The following is a 17,212-nucleotide window of genomic DNA, read 5'->3' as shown; positions in this document are numbered from 1 at the left end:
AGAGCAGACGTCTGGGGTATTGGGTGGGGTGTCAGGAACGTCAGAGCAGACGTCTGGGGTATTGGGCAGGGTGTCAGGAACGTCAGAGCAGACGTCTGGGGTACTGGGCGGGGTGTCAGGAACGTCGGAGCAGACGTCTGGGGTATTGGGCAGGGTGACAGGAACGTCAGAGCAGACATCTGGGGTATTGGGCGGGGTGTCAGGAACGGCATTGAGCAAGTCTCACAGCACAGAAACAGGTTCTCCAGCCCGACTCGTCCATGCTGACCAGGATGCCAGTCCCACTTGGCCCCGTTTGAGACCTAATCCCTCCGAACGTTTCCAAGCCATATACCAGTCAAACTGCCTGGTAAATGCTGATACTGACACTGCCTCAGGGTCCACTTGGGCATCACCCCCTGAGTGAAGAAGTTGTTGCTCAGGCTCCTACTGAATCTTTTCCCTCCGGTGCCCATCCCTCATCCCCTTCAGCGTTGTTGAAGTTGCACACATCCATGTCCGATACGCCAATATCTTCCTCTCCACTACAAACATCTGCCTTTGGAAAGAGGAAGGATCTTTCTGTTGCTAAACCACCTGACTTTAAAATTTATGTACGTTATTCGAAATCTTTTCACTGCACAGGACACCTGTGTCGCCTGGTTGGTTCTGGTCGCCTACGTACAGGGAAGACATCACCTGTTGGTATGTTATGTGTCGTGTTGTATGATGTGGGTGATCACAGTCTTTCTATGACCATGATTTTCCTACAGAAGCGGTTTGCCACTGCCTTCTTCTGGGCAGTGTCAACCAATATGGTCGATAAGCTTGAACGAATGTGGAGAAAATTGACAAAGAAGTTGTCGGGGGGGTGGAGGGGGAGCTGAGTTACAGAGAAAAGGCTGAATAGGTTAGAACTTTATTCCCTGGAGCACAGGACATTGGGGGGGGGGGGTTGATTTGACAGCAGGTAGACAAAATTATGAGGGTATAGATAAGGTAAATGCAAGCAGGTTTTCTTCCCCCACTGAGGCTGGGTGGGACTATGAGAGGTCATGGGATAAGGGTGAAAGATGAAAATTTAAGGGGAACACGAGGGGAAACTTCTTTGCTCAGAGGGTCATGAGAGTGTGGAACGAACTGCCAGCATGAGTGGTTCAAGCAAACTTCATTTCAAAGTTTATGAGAAGTTTGGACAGGTACATGGGTGGGAGTGGTCCCAGTGCACGTCAATGGGACCAGGCAGAAGATTAGGTAGGCATGGACTCGATGGACCGAAGGGTCTGTACTTACCGACCCTTTCTCTCCTGTAGTTCTCTATGACACCCGGACCAAGTTCGTAGCTCCCTGATAGTGACTACACAGGTCGGTAAGGTGGTTAGGAACGCTGATGGAATGCTTGCTTTTATTAGTTGAGGCACTGGTTTCAAAAGTCAAGAGGTTATGCTGCAACCTTATAAAACTCTGGTTAGGCCACATCTAGAACATTGCATACAGTTCTGTCACCCAACCATGGGAAGGATGTTGAGGCTTTGCAGAGGGTGCAGAAGAGATTTACCGGGATGCTGCCTTGTTTAGAGGGCACGTGCTATCATGAGAGGCTGGACAAACTTGGGTCGTTTTCTCCGGAGCGCTGGAGGCTGAGGGGAGATATGACAGAGGCTTATAAGATTATGAGAGGCATAGAGAGTGTGGGCGGAAAGTATCTGTGTACCAGGGTTGAAATATCTAATACCAGCAGGCATCCACTGAAGGTTCAAGGGGAATGTGAGGGGCAAGTTTTTGACTCAGAGAGTGGTGGATGCCTGGAACGTGCTGCCTGGTCTGGTGTTAGAGGAAAATCATTTAGAAGCTTTTGAGAGATGTTTGGTTAGGCCCATGGATATAAGGAAGATGGAGGGTATGTGGACATTGTATAGGCAGGTGGGATTAGTGTTTGGGAGTTTCTGACTTGCTTGTTAGCTGGTTTGGCACAACACTCTGACTGAATGGCTTGTTCCTGGTCTGTACTCTCCTGTGTTCATAGGACTAAATGCACCAGTATTTACTAACAGGCAGAATTATACAAAGGAGCCACAGGGCCGATCAACCTTCCATCAGCGCAGGACAGAGGAGCTCTCACTGGCCACCTATACCCCAGCAGGGGCGATGGACTTAAGAAGAAGAATTATACCCACTTTTCTGAAGAACTGTGGCTTTGCTGAGTTTCTGCGATCCAATTAACGAATCTTGCTGTTGGCAAGTGGGGACGATTGACTGTAAATCATCATATCCTTTCTGTAGGACAGAGTTTGCAGTTGTTAGACCTGTGACCAGTTGTACAAACCTACAAATTTAGTTTCTAGAAGTCTGAATCTCACCTTGATAGCATTCCGTCTCTTTTGCTCAGCCTGTGTGTGGGCTTGTCTCCGCCGATCTTTGTACGTCTCTTTATACGTAGGCTCCTGCCTGTAATCACTGTCTTCGTCATCTGTAGTTGGAGAACAATTATTGTCTGACATGCACACAGCTACAGAGGAAACATAACAGGCCAGTCACCTTATTACAGTCTCATCAACACAATCATTGTCAATCATTTCATTACAGTCACATTAACACAACGGATCAATCATTTTGTTACAGTTTCATTAACACAACAGAAGTGACTTCATAAGAGTCTCATTCACACGACGTATCGATCAATTTATTACAGTCACATTAACACAATGGGTCAATCAGCTCATTACAGTCTCATTAACACATCAATCACTTCATTACAATCTCATAAACACAATGGGTCAATCAATTTATTACAGTCACATTAATACAATGGTCAATCAGCTCATTACAGACTCATTACCACATGTCAATCAGTTCAGTACAGTCTTAATGGGACAGTCACTTTATTACAGTCTCATTAACATGAGTCAATCAGTTCTTTCTCATTAACACAATGGGACCGTGACTTCATCACAGTCTCCTTAACATAAAGGGTCAATCAGCTCATTACAGTCTCATTTACATGTGTCAATCAATTAAACGGGTCAGTCACTTCACAATCTCATCAAAATGACGGATCAATCGTTTCATTACAGTCTCATCCACATGACGAGTCAGTCACCTCATTGCAGTCGCAATGGGTCAGTCACCTCATTATAGTCCTGTCAAAACGATAGGTCAGTCACTCCATTACCCAAGTGGGTCAGTCACCTCATTACAGTCTTGTCAACATGATGGGCCAGTCACCTCATTACAGTCTTGTTAACATGAATGGTCAGTCACCGCAGTACAGTCCCGTCAACACAACGGGTCAGTCATCTCATTACAGTCCCAACAACCCGATGGGTCAGTCACCTCACTACAGTCTTGTCAACGCGTCAGGTCAGTCACCTCATCACAGTCACGTCAACACGACAGGTCAGTCACCTCATCACAGTCTCATCAACGTGACGGATCAGTCACTTCATTACAGTCTCGTCAATGAGACAGGTCAGTCAGCTCATTACAATCACGTCAATGTGATGGGTCAGTCACCTCACTACAGTCTCATCAATGCAATGGGTCAGTCACCTCATTACAGTCTTGTCAATGTTAAGGGTCAGTCACCTCATTACAGTCTTGTTAACACGATGGGTCAGTCACCTCTTTACAGTCTCGTCAATGCGCAGGTCAGTCACCTCATTACAGCCTTGTCAACGCAACAGGTCAGTCACCTCTCTACAGTCTTGTCAATGCAATGGGTCAGTCACCTCAATACAGTCTTGTCAATGTAATGGGTCAGTCACTTCATTACGGTCTTGTCAATGTAACGGGTCAGTCACTTCATTACAGTCTTGTTAACACGACGGGTCAGTCACCTCATTACAGTCACGTCAATCTGACGGGTCAGTCATCTCATTACAGTCTTTTCAACACAACAGGTCAGTCACCTCATTACAGTCTTGTCAACGCAATAGGTCAATCACCTCACTGCAGTCTTATCAATGTGACAGGTCAGTCACTTCATTACAGTCTTGTTAATGCAACAGGTCAGTCACTATATAGTCTTGTTAATGTAACAGGTGAGTCACCTCATTGCAGTCTCATCAATGCAACAGGTCAGTCACCTTATTGCAGTCTCGTCAACACGACAGGTGAGTCACCTCATCACAGTCCCATCAACATGACAGGTCAGTCACCTCATTAAAGTCCCATGAACACAACGGGTCAGTCACCTCATTAGTCTTGTCAACGCGACGGGTCAGTCACCTCACTACAGTCTTGTTAATGCAACGGGTCAGTCACCTCACTACAGTCTCATCAATGCAATGGGTCAGTCACCTCATTACAGTCTTGTCAATGTAATGGGTCAGTCACCCCATTGCAGTTTCATCAATGCAATGGGTCAGTCACCTCATTACAGTCTCATCAATGCAATGGGTCAGTCACCTCATTACAGTCATTATCACCCAGATCATTGATATAGATGACAAACAACAACGGACCCAGCACGGATCCCTGCGGCACTCCGCGAGTCACAGGCCTCCAGTCAGAGAGGCAATCCTCTACCACCACTCACTGGCTTCTCCCACAAAGCCAATGTCTAATCCAATTTATTACCTCATCCTGAATACCGAGCTGAGCTTCTGAACTTCCTTGACCAACTACCATGAAGAGTCCTTGTTAAGTGTTTTGCTAAAGTCCATGTAGCCAACATTCACCACCTTGCCTTCATTCACTTTCCTGGTAACTTCCTCGAAAATCTTTGTGAGACACGACCTACCACTGGTAAAGCCATGCTGACTATCCCTAATCAGTCCCTGTCTATCCAAATACTCATATATCCAGTCCCTTAGAATACCTTCCAATTACCTACCCACCCACTACTGACATCAAGCTCAGCAGCCTTTCATTTCCCAGCTTATTTTCACAGCCTTTAGGCAGGACATTAAGAGCAGAATTAGGCCATTCAGCCCATCGAGTCTGCTCTGTCATTCCATCAACTATCCCTCTCAATCTCATTCTTCTGCCTTCTCCCCGTAACCTTTGTTGCCCTGACTAATCAAGAACCTGTCAACCTTTGTTTTAAATATACCCAGTGACTTGGTCTCCATAACTGCCTGTGGCAATGAATTGCACAGACTCACCAGCCACTGGTGAAAGTGTTGACACTTTCATTCCCAGAATCATTCTCATGAACCTCCCCCTGATCCTCCCCAACACCAGCTCATCTCTTCCTAGATAAGGGGCTCAAAACTGTTCACGATACTGTGTGTGTCTGACCAATGCCTTACAAAGCCTCAGCATTACGAATTGCTTTTATATTCTAGTGCTCTTGAAATGAGTGCTAACATTGCACTTGCCTTGCTTACCACAGACTCAACTTGCAAATTAACCTTTAGGGAATTCCACTCAAGGACTCCCAAGTCCCATCGTACCTCAGTTTTGAATTTTGTCTCCATTTAGAAAACAGTCTTTGTCTTTATTCCTTAAAGCAAAGTGCAGGACCATACACTTCCTGACATTGCATTCCATTTGCTATTTCTCTGCCTATTCTCCTAATCTATCTAAGCCCTTCTGCAGTCTCCCTGCCTCCTCAACACGACCTGTCCCTCCATCGATCTTCGTCATCAAAATCATTAACATATAAAGTGCAAAGTAGTCCCCACATCGACCCCTACAGAACACCACTAGTCACCAGAACCATGAAAAGGCCCCACTCTTTGCCTCCTGCCAATCGGCCAATGCTCTATCCATGCTAGTATCTTTCCATAATACCATGGGCTCTTGGTTAGCATGTGTGGCACCTTGTCAAAGGCCTTCTGAAAATCCAAGTAAACAACAGCTACTGATTCCCCTTTGTATATCCTGTCTGTCATTTCCTCAGAGAATTCCAACAGATTTTAGCTTCTCCCTCTCCAACTGCAGGGTGAATACTATCATATTATGATCACTGCTTCATGAGGGTTCCTTTACCTTAAGATCCCTAATCAAATCTGATTCATTACACAACACCCAAACCAGAATGGTCTTTCCCCTAGTGGGCTCAGCCACAAGCTGCTCTAAAAGGCAATTTGTAGGCATTTTACAAATTCGCTCCCTTGGGATCCAGCACCAACCTGATTTTCCTGATCTTCCTGCATGTTGAAATCCCCATGACTATCATAACGTTGCCTTCTATGTATGCCTTTTCAATCTCCTGTTGTAATCTGTAGCCCAAATTCTGGCTGCTCGGAGGCCTGCATATAACTCCCACCAGAGTCTTTTTACCCCAGTCTCCCAGAAGGTCCAAGAGAACACCTTGCTAGGCTCTGTGGATTTATCCACCTTAATGCTGCAGCTATATAGGACCCTGGTCAGACCCCACTTGAAGTACGGTGCTCAATTCTAGTCGCCTCACTACAAGGAGGACACGCAAACCATAGAAAGGGTGCAGAGATTTATGAGGATGTTGCCTGGGTTGGGGGCATGCCTTATGAGAATAGGTTGAGTGAACTCGGCCTTTTCTCCATGCAGCGACAGAAGATGAGAGATGATCTGATAGAGGTGTACAAGATAATGAGAGGCATTGATTGTGGGGATAGTCAGAGGCTTTTCCCCAGGGCTGGAATGGCTAGCACGAGAGGGCATAACCTTAGGGTGCTTGGAAGTAGGTACAGAGGAGATATCAGGGGTAAGTTGGTGTTGTTTTTTTTATTAACGCAGAGTGGCGAGTGTGTGGAATGGGCTGCCGGCGGTGGTGGTGGAGGAGGAAACGACAGGGTCCTTTAAAAGACTCCTGGATAGCTACATGCAGCTTAGAAAAATAGAGGGCTATGGGTAACCCAGGTAATTTCTAAGATAAGGACATGTTCGGGACAGTATTGTGGGCCGAAGGGCCTGTATTGTGCTGTAGGTTTTCTATGTTAATTCACCTCAAGACAACAAGCACCTCCTCCTCTATAATTTGTATACGATCCAAGACCTCACTACTCTTTTAATCTCAGTTTGTCTGTGTCCTGAATAAACAGAGATACAAACAATCCACTTAACATCTCCCCCATATCTTCCGGCTCCATGTATAGATCATCACGCTGATCCTCCCACGGACCATTTTTGCCTTTGCTATCATTTTGCTCTGAACATATCTATAGAATACCTTAGGATTCTCCTTCACCTTGTCTGCTGAGGCAACCTCATGCCTTCTTTTAGTTTTCCTGATTTCTTTCTTAAGTGTTCTCTTGCATTTCCTATACTCCATAAGCACCCACCTGCCTTTAACTTTTTGTTAACCCGAGCCTCAATATTGCTCAAAAATCGAAGTTCCTTAAACCTGCTTTCCTTTCCTGTTATTCTGAGAGGAACGTACAAACTCTGCACTCTCAATATTTCACTGTTGAAAGCATCCCATTTACTAAGGGCAAGAAAGCAGTCTGTCCCAATCTACACTTGTCAGATCCTTTCTCACACCATCAAAATTGCCCTTTCTCCAATTCTGAATCTCAGCCATTGGAACGAATGGCATTACGATCACCAGATGCAAAGTGACGGGAGACGAGAATGTGCTGCCGGGGTGGTGCGAGGGGCAGAGGGCCTGTGAGAAATAACCATGGAGAGAAGGGATGGATATGGTCGACGTGTGGGGAAGAGGGATCGGTTAATTAGGAGTGATTGGGACATAGAAAAGTACAGCACTGAAACAGGCTGTCTGGTCCACAATGTTGTGCTGAACCAGCTAAAAAGCAATTCCAAAAATCCCAAAACACGAATCCCTCCTACCTACACCATGTCCATATCCCTCCATCTTCCTCACATTCACGTCCCTATCCAAACGTTTTTTTTTAAAGCCTCTAAAGTATTTGGCTCTATCACCGTACCAGGCATCCACCACTCTCTGAGTAGAAAACTTACCCCTCACATCCCCTTTGAACCTACCCCCTCTCACCTTCAATGCATCCCCTCCGGTGTTAGACTGGGAAACAGATACTCCCTGTCCACTCTCTATACCTCTCATAACCTTATAAATCTCTATCTGATCTCTCCTCAGAGAAAACAACCTAAATTCATCCAGTCTCTCATGATAACACACGCCCTCCAAACCAGGCAGCATCCTGGTGAACCCCTTCTGCACCCTCTCCAAAGTCCCAGCATCCCTCCTATAGTGGGGTGACCAGAACTGTTTGCAGTACTCCAGACGTGACCCAACGTGAGTTTTATAAAGTTTAACGAGCTCAGCACAATAGAGTCAGCCAAAGAGCCTGCCCTGTACTGCTTTATGCTGTAAAACTGCAACACGTCACCATTGTCCGTGTTAAATCCCATCCATCATTCCTTTTGCAAACAGGACAAGCTGGGAAATTTCCCAGATTGGGAACAGATGCTGGTGTTGTAACTGGGCTTTAACAGTTTGCTTGAGGTACGTTTAGTTCGGAGATTTCCCAGAGTGGGAATGGATGCCAGCATCATAACTGAGATTGAAGAGTGTGTTTGAGGTACGATTAGTTTGGAAATGCTCCAGATTGCCTATGGATGCCAATGTTGAAACTGGGCTCTATCAGCTTGTTTGAGGTACACTGCATTCAGCAGCAGACGTACAACCGCAGTGTGTTATCTGGTCTCGTATCCTCTGCTGCTCTCACACGTTGAATTGAATGGAACAAAGGGCTGGGCACGATGGAGTATCGAGGAACAGAGGGAGCACAGTGTACACCTGAAGGTGAAAGCACAGGGACGCCTGCATTCATCAGCTGGGGAATAGAAGAGTGGAAAGGTCATCAAATCTGCTGGTTATGCCACACTGCAGTGGAGTTCATAACCATCCTACAGGAAGGAGGCCAGTAAGATGGAGAAACTGATAGAATGAGTTTTGCTTTCTTTAGAGTGAGGTGCAGGGAATTGTGGGGGACATAGATAACGCACAGGGTAAGACACTTCCTCCGTTGTAGACAGTGAGGAGTTAAGGGGAGTTTAGAGGGGAGGTGGGGAATGTTTTCCCGAACCACTCTGCCTGGATGGTGCTGGAACCTGGAGCAAAGAGTCTGCTGGCCAGGCAGCTTCTAGACCAGAGGTACACAACCTTTTCTAGGCCATGGAGCTCGACCATTAACCGAGGGGTCCAGGGATCCCGGGGTGGGACTCCTTGAGCCTCAGGGAAAGGAACTGCTGACACTCGGGGTCAAGACTGGGTTCTTGTTGCCTGAGGGGATGGTGGAGACCGAGTGTCTGACAACACAGAGGGATCTGCAGTAACACCTCAATCACCAGGAGCACTGAGGCGACGGGAAGTTTGAGTAGCTTCGGGACGACATGGAAAACCTTTGACAAAATTCTGTAGTTGTGTAATGGAGAGAATATTGACTGGCTGCATCAAGGCCTGGTATGGAAACACCAAAGCCCTTGAATGGAAAATACTACAAAAAGTAGTGGAAATGGCCAAGTCCATCACGGGTAAAGCCCTCCCCACCATTGAGTACATCTACATGAAACACTGTCACAGGAAAGCAGCATCCATCACCCAGGTCATGCTCTCTTCTCACTGCTGCCATCAGGGAGAACACACAGGAGCCTCAGGACCCACACCACCAGGTTCAGGATCAGTTATTACCCCCTCAACCATCAGGAAGGAGGTACAGGAGCCTCAAGATCCACACCACCAGGTTCAGGAACAGTTATTATCCCTCAACTATCAGGAAGGAGGTACAGGAGCCTCAGGACCCACACCACCAGGTTCAGGAACAGTTATTATCCCTCAACCATCAGGAAGGAGGTACAGGAGCCTCAGGACCCACACCACCAGGTTCAGGAACAGTTATTATCCCTCAACCATCAGGAAGGAGGTACAGGAGCCTCAGGACCCACACCACCAGGTTCAGGAACAGTTATTACCCCTCAACCATCAGGAAGGAGGTACAGGAGCCTCAGGACCCACACCACCAGGTTCAGGAACAGTTATTACCCCTCAACCATCAGGAAGGAGGTACAGGAGCCTCAGGACCCACACCACCAGGTTCAGGAACAGTTATTACCCCTCAACCATCAGGAAGGAGGTACAGGAGCCTCAGGACCCACACCACCAGGTTCAGGAACAGTTATTACCCCTCAACCAGCGGGCTTTTGAACCAAAGGGGGTAACTTCACTCAACTTCACTTGCCCCATCATTGAAATATTCCCACAAGCTATGGACTGACTTTTCAAGGACTCTTCATCTCATGTCCTTGATATTTATTGCTTATTTATTTGTTATTATTTTTGAATTTGCACACTTTGTTGTCTTCTGCACATTGGTTGTTTGTCCGTGCTGTTGGGTGCAGGCTTTCTTCAATTCTATTATGTTTCTTGTATTTACTGAGTATGCCCACAGGAAAATGAACCTCAACTACTTTGATAATAAATGTACTTTGCGTGTGGTGCTTAGTATGGAGACGGATGGCTGAGGGGGTCTGTTTGCTGTCTTCGGTCTCTATGGTTCTGTATACACAAAGTAGATCCGATCAGCCTCAATCTTACCAAAAGCCAGTGGCAACTCAAGTAACCTTCCTTGGAAACAGGCCGGCAGGGGGGGGGCAGAAAGTTGATCACATAACCCCCCCAACCCCCGCAGCCAACCGGGCCCAAGGCCTCGAGAATTCCGCATATTTACACTTGGTGAAATTGCACTTTTTAACATTTTTAATCCAGAAAGAGCCAGTGAACTATGATTTTGATTTTGTTCAGAGGGTGCGTATCCCCAACTACCATATTCTGCAGTTATTGCAAGAATGAGCTCCCCGCAATGGAGCCGGGCAGCGACGCAAGCCGAACCTTCACCTGTGTTTGGAACGGAGGAGGCACTGGTGGAACCCGTGTTGGATGTGATGCTGTTCGCTCTCGAACCTATGCTCCCCTTCCTCGAGCTGTCACCGAGCAACCCTGGAGGGAGGAGGAGAAAACCAGAGAGAACCGTGAGATAACTTCCCATCAAATTACAACGTGTAGCCAGGCAAGTAAATCAGCTCGTTATAATGAATCGTACTTGCACATATACAGTCCATGAGCAAGGACACTTTGCAGTTTGGGTGCACTGGTTTCCTCCCACAGTCCAGAGATGTACCAGTTGGTAAATTAGTTGGCCATTGTAAATTGTCCTGTGATGAGGCTGGGATTCAATAGGGGGGATTGCTGGGTAGTGCGGATCAAGGGGCCGGAAGGCTGGGATTAAACAGGGGGATTACTGGGTAGTGCGGATCAAGGGGCCGGAAGGCTGGAATTAAATGGGGGGGGGGGTGCTGGATAGAGCGGATCAAGGGGCCGGAAGGCTGGGATTAAATAGGAGGATTGTTGGACAGCACAGATCAAGGGGCTGGAAGGGCCAATTTCATGTTGTTTCCCAATAAATAAATGGCAGATCCCATAAACGGAGATTTATTTATCGAGATACTCCGTGGAACAGGCCTTTTCAGCCCTTTGGGCCTCACTATCAAGATTTAACCCTGGCCTAATCACGGGACAATTTACAATGACCCTAACCAACCAGTACTTCTTTGGACTTTGGAGGAAACCCACGCAGACAGCTTAAGGGCAAAGGTGGGTATTGAACCTGGGTAGCTTGAACTGTAAACGTTGTGCTAAACACTATGCTGCCATGTGATAATAATCCAGGAGAAAGGAAAGCACTCTCCAAGCTTTCAGAACAGCGTCACAAATTATCCAAAGATCTGACAATGTTCAAAGTCTCCCACATTAGCCTGCAACTCCACAGGGGGTCCTCCAGTGCGAACTCTGAGAACGTAACTCCCATCATTGATTACCTTCCCTGTAACATACCCTTTCTTACAACCCATCGACAGCAAGAGTGACAGAGCTCTGATAAAGGCCCTTTGGCCCAACTCATCAATGCTGACTAAGATACTCCTTTGCCTGCGCTTTGCCCGTTATCTCTCAAAACCTACCCTCTCCTCTCCTACCAATCTCACCTGATGAAGGATAAACTCCTCTCCTACCCAACCTCCCCAATGAAGAATAAACCCTTAGAAACCATAAAAAAACTACATAGCAAAAAACAGAAACCGGTCTTTTGGCCCTTCTTGGCTGTGAAGAACCATTTTCTGCCTAGTCCCACTGAATATAAACCATAGAAAAACTACAGCACAGAAACAGACCTTTTGGCCCTCCTTCTCCTACCCAACCTCACCGATGAAGAATAAACTCCTATTCAGGCAGCATCCTGGTGAACGTTCTCTGCACCCTGACCCAAAGCCTCCAGAAGACATCTGTCCTGTAATTTTGAGACCAGAACTGCACATAGTACACGAAGTGAGAACTGCACTGAGAGCGGTAAACGTAAAGGAGTTGGGGGCTTGCTGTTCTGGTTAACAACGGATGGTGCAATCCTGGTTATATTACGATCGAGGAACGTGTTTGTAGACCGGATATTGAACTTTTTACTGTGGGACTTCGGCCATATTCCACCGAGATACAACACTGGGCGTCACGAGAGGTTGTTCCTGCCTGTGGCCATCGAACTTGCAGCTCCTCCCGTGGAGGGTCAGACACCCTGAGCCAATAGGCTGGTCCTGGACTTATTTCCATCTGGCCTAGTTTGCATTTTGTTGTTTGATTGTTTATGGTTTTTGTATTGCTATATTTATGCTCTATTCTTGGTTGGTGCGGCTGTAACGAAACCCAATTTCCCTTGGGATCTATCTATCTAAGTGTGACCAGTGTTACATCAACATGAACCTCTGGCTCTTCACATACCGAGTTCATGAAGGCAGGGAAGACGGCTTTACCAACTTGTATGCAATGTTCCCTCTAAACCAACCATTCTCAACCTATTTTGCCCTGGAGGAACCCTTGAAATAATTTTCAGGTCTCAGAGAACTCCTGCATAAAAATTATATCTAGAGCTCGCAGAATGTTAGCGTGATCAGTAAGCTGTAGATATATTAATCCAAAAATAATTGTCCATGCTCCTTTGAGTAGAGAATGAGATTTTATCCATCCTTTCTTGAAAAAACAGGTAGTCAAGCTTAGCTCCCGTTTCTTGAAACTAATTTCTTTCTTCTTTCTTTTTCAATCTTTTTATTAGTTTCATAAAATATAAAGATAACATAGCAACAATACAAGTAGTTGGAGATACATTGTTGTACTTAAAATGAGTAATTATAAAACCAAATAGTATAAATTGACAGAACTCCCAATCGTGTAGGATAACAATGAATAATACAGAACAAAAAAAAACTGAAGAAAAAACATGAAAAAGAAAAAAAAAACCCACCCCAAAAGAAAAACTAAACTAAAAAGACTTGGGCAATGCTAACAACGTAAAAATGGAAAAGAAGAAAACCTTAGTGTCAACGACTCCATTCCTCTCAACCAACAGTACAGAGAGATAAAACAAGTTTGGAAATGGTCAAATTACATCAAATGAAATTGCTGAATAAATGGCCTCCAAGTCTTTTCGAATTTAATGGAAGGGTCATAAACCGCACTTCTAATTTTTTCCAAATTCAAACACAACACAGTTTGTGAAAACCAATGAAATACAGTAGGAGGGTTAATCGCTTTCCAATTCAGCAAAATGGATCTTCTAGCCATTAAAGTGAGAAATGCAATCATCCGGTGTGCTGAAGAGGTTAGATAATTTGAATCTATCATTGGTATTCCAAAGATAGCAGTAATTGGATGAGACTGTAAGTCTGTATTCAAAACCGTTGAAATAATATCAAAAATATCTTTCCAATATTTTTCCAAAAAAAGGACATGACCAAGACATGCGAGTTAAAGAAGATATCTTGAAATGACATCTATCACATATTGGATTAATATAAGAGTAATAATGAGATAGTTTATCTTTGGACATATGAGCCCTGTGCACTACTTTAAACTGTATCAACACATGTTTAGCACATATAGAGGATAAATTAACCAATTGAAGAATTTTTTCCCATTTTTTCAATCGGTATAATAATCTTAAGTTCTCTTTCCCAATCAGCTTTAATTTTATTGGAAACATCAGGACATAAATTCATAATTATATTATAAATAATTGCTACATCACTTTTCTGAGAGAGATTTAGATCTAAAATTTTTTCCAGAGCATCCATTGGATATGAGTGTGGAAAATTAGGAGAAGCAGTAATTAAAAAGTTTCTAATCTGTAGATATCTAAAAAAGTGAGATCTGGGTAAGTTATATTTATTAGAAAGTTGATCAAAAGATATGAAACAATTATCCAAAAATAAATCACGCAAACGTATTATACCTTTGGTTTTCCAATCAAAGTAAGCTTGATCCATAGTGGAAGGTTGAAAAAAGAAATTAGATATAATAGGGCTTGCTAAAGTAAATTGATTAAACCCAAAAAATCTTCAGAATTGAAACCATATACGTAAAGTATGCTTAACTATTGGATTATTCATTTGTTTATACAATTTAGAAGAAGTAAAAGGAAGTGAAGTTCCTAAAACTGAACCCAAAGAAAACCCTTGTAATGAATTACATTCAAGATTTACCCAATGTGGATTTAAAGATACATCCAAATCTCCTAACCAAAATTTTAAATATCGAATATTAATTGCCCAATAATAAAATCAAAAATTTGGGAGGGCAAGCCCCCACCTCCTTTTCAGATTTCTGTAAATACCTTTTACCTAACCTAGGATTTTTGTTCTGCCATATATATGAAGAAATTTTTGAGTATACATTATCGAAAAAAGATTTTGGGATAAAAATTGGAACCGACTGAAATACATATAGAAATTTGGGCAAAATAATCATCTTAATAGCATTAATCCGACCAATCAAAGACAAAGAAATTGGTGACCATTTAGTAAACAAAAGTTTAATCTGATCAATTAAAGGTAAAAAATTAACTTTAAGTAAGTCTTTATACTTTTTCGTACTTATTATCCCTAAACATATAAATGAGTCAGTAATCAATTTAAATGGTAAACATCCATAAATAGGTACCTGCTTATTTAGGGGAAATAATTCACTCTTATTAAGATTCAATTTGTAGCCAGAAAAATTACTAAATTGAGCCAACAAAGCCAGAACAGCAGGAATTGACTTCTCTGGATTAGAGATATATAGTAACAAATCATCTGCATATAGTGATAATTTATGTATTTCGTTTCCGCGGGTAATACCAAAAATATTGGGTGAGTCACGGATAGCAATTGCTAAAGGTTCAAGGGTGATATTAAATAGTAAAGGACTAAGAGAGCATCCTTGCCTAGTATCACGAAAAAGACGAAAAAAGGGAGATCTTTGATTATTAGTACAAACCGAGGCTACCGGGGAGTAATATAACAGTTTAATCCAAGATATAAATGTCAAACTAAAATGAAATTTCTCAAGCACACTAAATAAATGAGGCCATTCAACTCTGTCAAAGGCTTTCTCGGCATCTAATGAGATAATACATTCCGGGGCAGTAAGTGAAGGGGTATAAACAATATTCATTAACCTCCTAATATTAAAGGATGAATAACAATTTCTTTCTTTCCCTTTCATAAATGTTAAAAACTCAAAAGGCAAGCATAACAAATTTCTGTTAAATCATTGGCAAAAACTGATATGGGATTTAATTTTTCTGAAGGTAAGCCCAGTAGATTTAATTTAAATAAATGTTGTAAATTGATTTTAACTAATTCTATTCATAACATGAAAATTTATTTACAACGTTGAACAGTAAAGTTACTAAAAACCGTAAAGCAAAACAATATGAATAAAAATATAGCCTAAGGCACAATTTTTATACCAGACTTTAACTTGCGATAAGCACACACGGATTTCACCTCCTACTCAGATGAGGTAATTTCTATCCTTGCTCTTGATGCTAGCTTGGAAAATGCACTTCACGCTCCTCATCAGCCTACCGCCCTCCCCACTGTTCATAACAGTCCTCACCTATTACCAACGGCCTCCCCATCTCACGTCAAACACGAAGAACGGACTCAACCAAATAAACCTGGTGCTACTCCACAGTGGGCTGAGAGACCTCTAATGAGATTGCAAACAGGTGCCCCTGCACCTTGTTGGCACGTGAAGTATATTTCACGATTGTAGGTGACAGCGAGCCCAGCGACCCTGAGGCTGGCCAGGGGGGCTACGCACACAATCACATTTCCTTTTCCAGTTTCTGATGCGGACAGCGTTGACAATGTGGAGCTTACGGTGATTTCACTGCAGATTTTAGAACTGGCTTATTTATACTGTTTTAATTGAAGAAATTATTGATTGACGATGCCGAATTCCAAAGAAGCAAAGGGCATGAAGCGTAAAAGAACTGCTCGTTCATTTGAAGAGAATAACTTAATAAAACAGCAGAAACTGCTACACTGAAAGCTCGCGAGGCCAGGAAAGTACAGCTATAATAAATATTTACGTACAATACAGAAACTGGTGTTACCTGCGTGTATTGTCAGGACACAAAACTGCTGGAGAAATTGCAAGTGGGAAGAAGTGGAGTAATATTTGGAACCTTGACTTTTTAAAGCATCATTTAGCAAGCAAATCATATGTTGCCGCTGTGACGAGAGAATCCTTCGTTACCTGCTACAGGCTTGCTACGTATGTTTTATGAGAGTGCAGATGAACGAGAGTGGAAACAATCAAACCCAGAGGAGATCAAAGTTCTTACTGACAGTTATCTTACGTCCTTTAAACAATGAACTGGATTTAGTATATTATCCTACGAATTGTTGTAAACTTCTTTCGATCTACCCAATGCAAAGACACCACGTACTACGATGAATGTAACTTTAACTCTTTATTAGCAAGTTACCAGAGAGAACCCTCCTTAAGCAAACTGTCGGGCTGCTCTGGGGGTCCCCCACTTCTGAAGCAAATACAGCTCTTTTTATACATATGCAGTTACGTACACAGATACATGTGGGTTCACCCCCTTAGTTTCTGTACAGATGAGTATTGTGAACTTCATCAGCCATAAATTGTTCATGTAACAGTTTTAATTGCCACTATGCCTGGATACAGACAGGCACACACTTATTCAAAGCCTCCTGTCCTTGAAACAGCCATTCCTTTTAATGCTTATCTTGCAGGTGCCATAGTAAGTACAAAGCAGAGTATGTCTCTTACAGCAATTAATTAAGCAATGATACAAGTTACTCGAAGCAAGAACTGAAATTAAGTACAGGTCATATACCAAGGATAATGTCATCTGCTCAGCATATCTTATGAAAGAATATTTGTGCTTCTATGCTGTTTTTCAAAGTCTTAGCTGCTGTGACCCTTACAAAATCAGGTGGGAGGAGAGAAGAGAGCAGCGTGCCACGTGTGCGCAGCCCTCCG

The 17,212-nt window shown here is 43.7% G+C and overlaps 1 protein-coding gene across 2 annotated transcripts in view; it reads right to left on the bottom strand.

Moving 5' to 3' along the window:
• The window catches only part of mlx (MAX dimerization protein MLX), a 33,854-nt gene that overhangs the window by 10,114 nt on the left and 6,528 nt on the right, over positions 1–17,212 (bottom strand). The window contains exons 4-6 of one of the 2 annotated variants that reach the window (XM_072248823.1): positions 10,724–10,825; positions 2,340–2,488; positions 2,157–2,256 (exon numbers count right to left, since the gene is read on the bottom strand). In XM_072248823.1, coding sequence (XP_072104924.1) covers positions 2,157–2,256; positions 2,340–2,488; positions 10,724–10,825 — 351 coding nt within the window. The remainder of the gene's footprint in view (positions 1–2,156; positions 2,257–2,339; positions 2,489–10,723; positions 10,826–17,212) is intronic. The other variant, XM_072248824.1, reaches the window with a different exon arrangement.

Source organism: Mobula birostris, chromosome X (genome assembly GCF_030028105.1).
Source record: "Mobula birostris isolate sMobBir1 chromosome X, sMobBir1.hap1, whole genome shotgun sequence".
Lineage (NCBI taxonomy): Eukaryota > Metazoa > Chordata > Chondrichthyes > Myliobatiformes > Myliobatidae > Mobula > Mobula birostris.
Note: the sequence above shows the minus strand (reverse complement) of the source record. Positions and strands in the feature narration are given on the sequence as shown.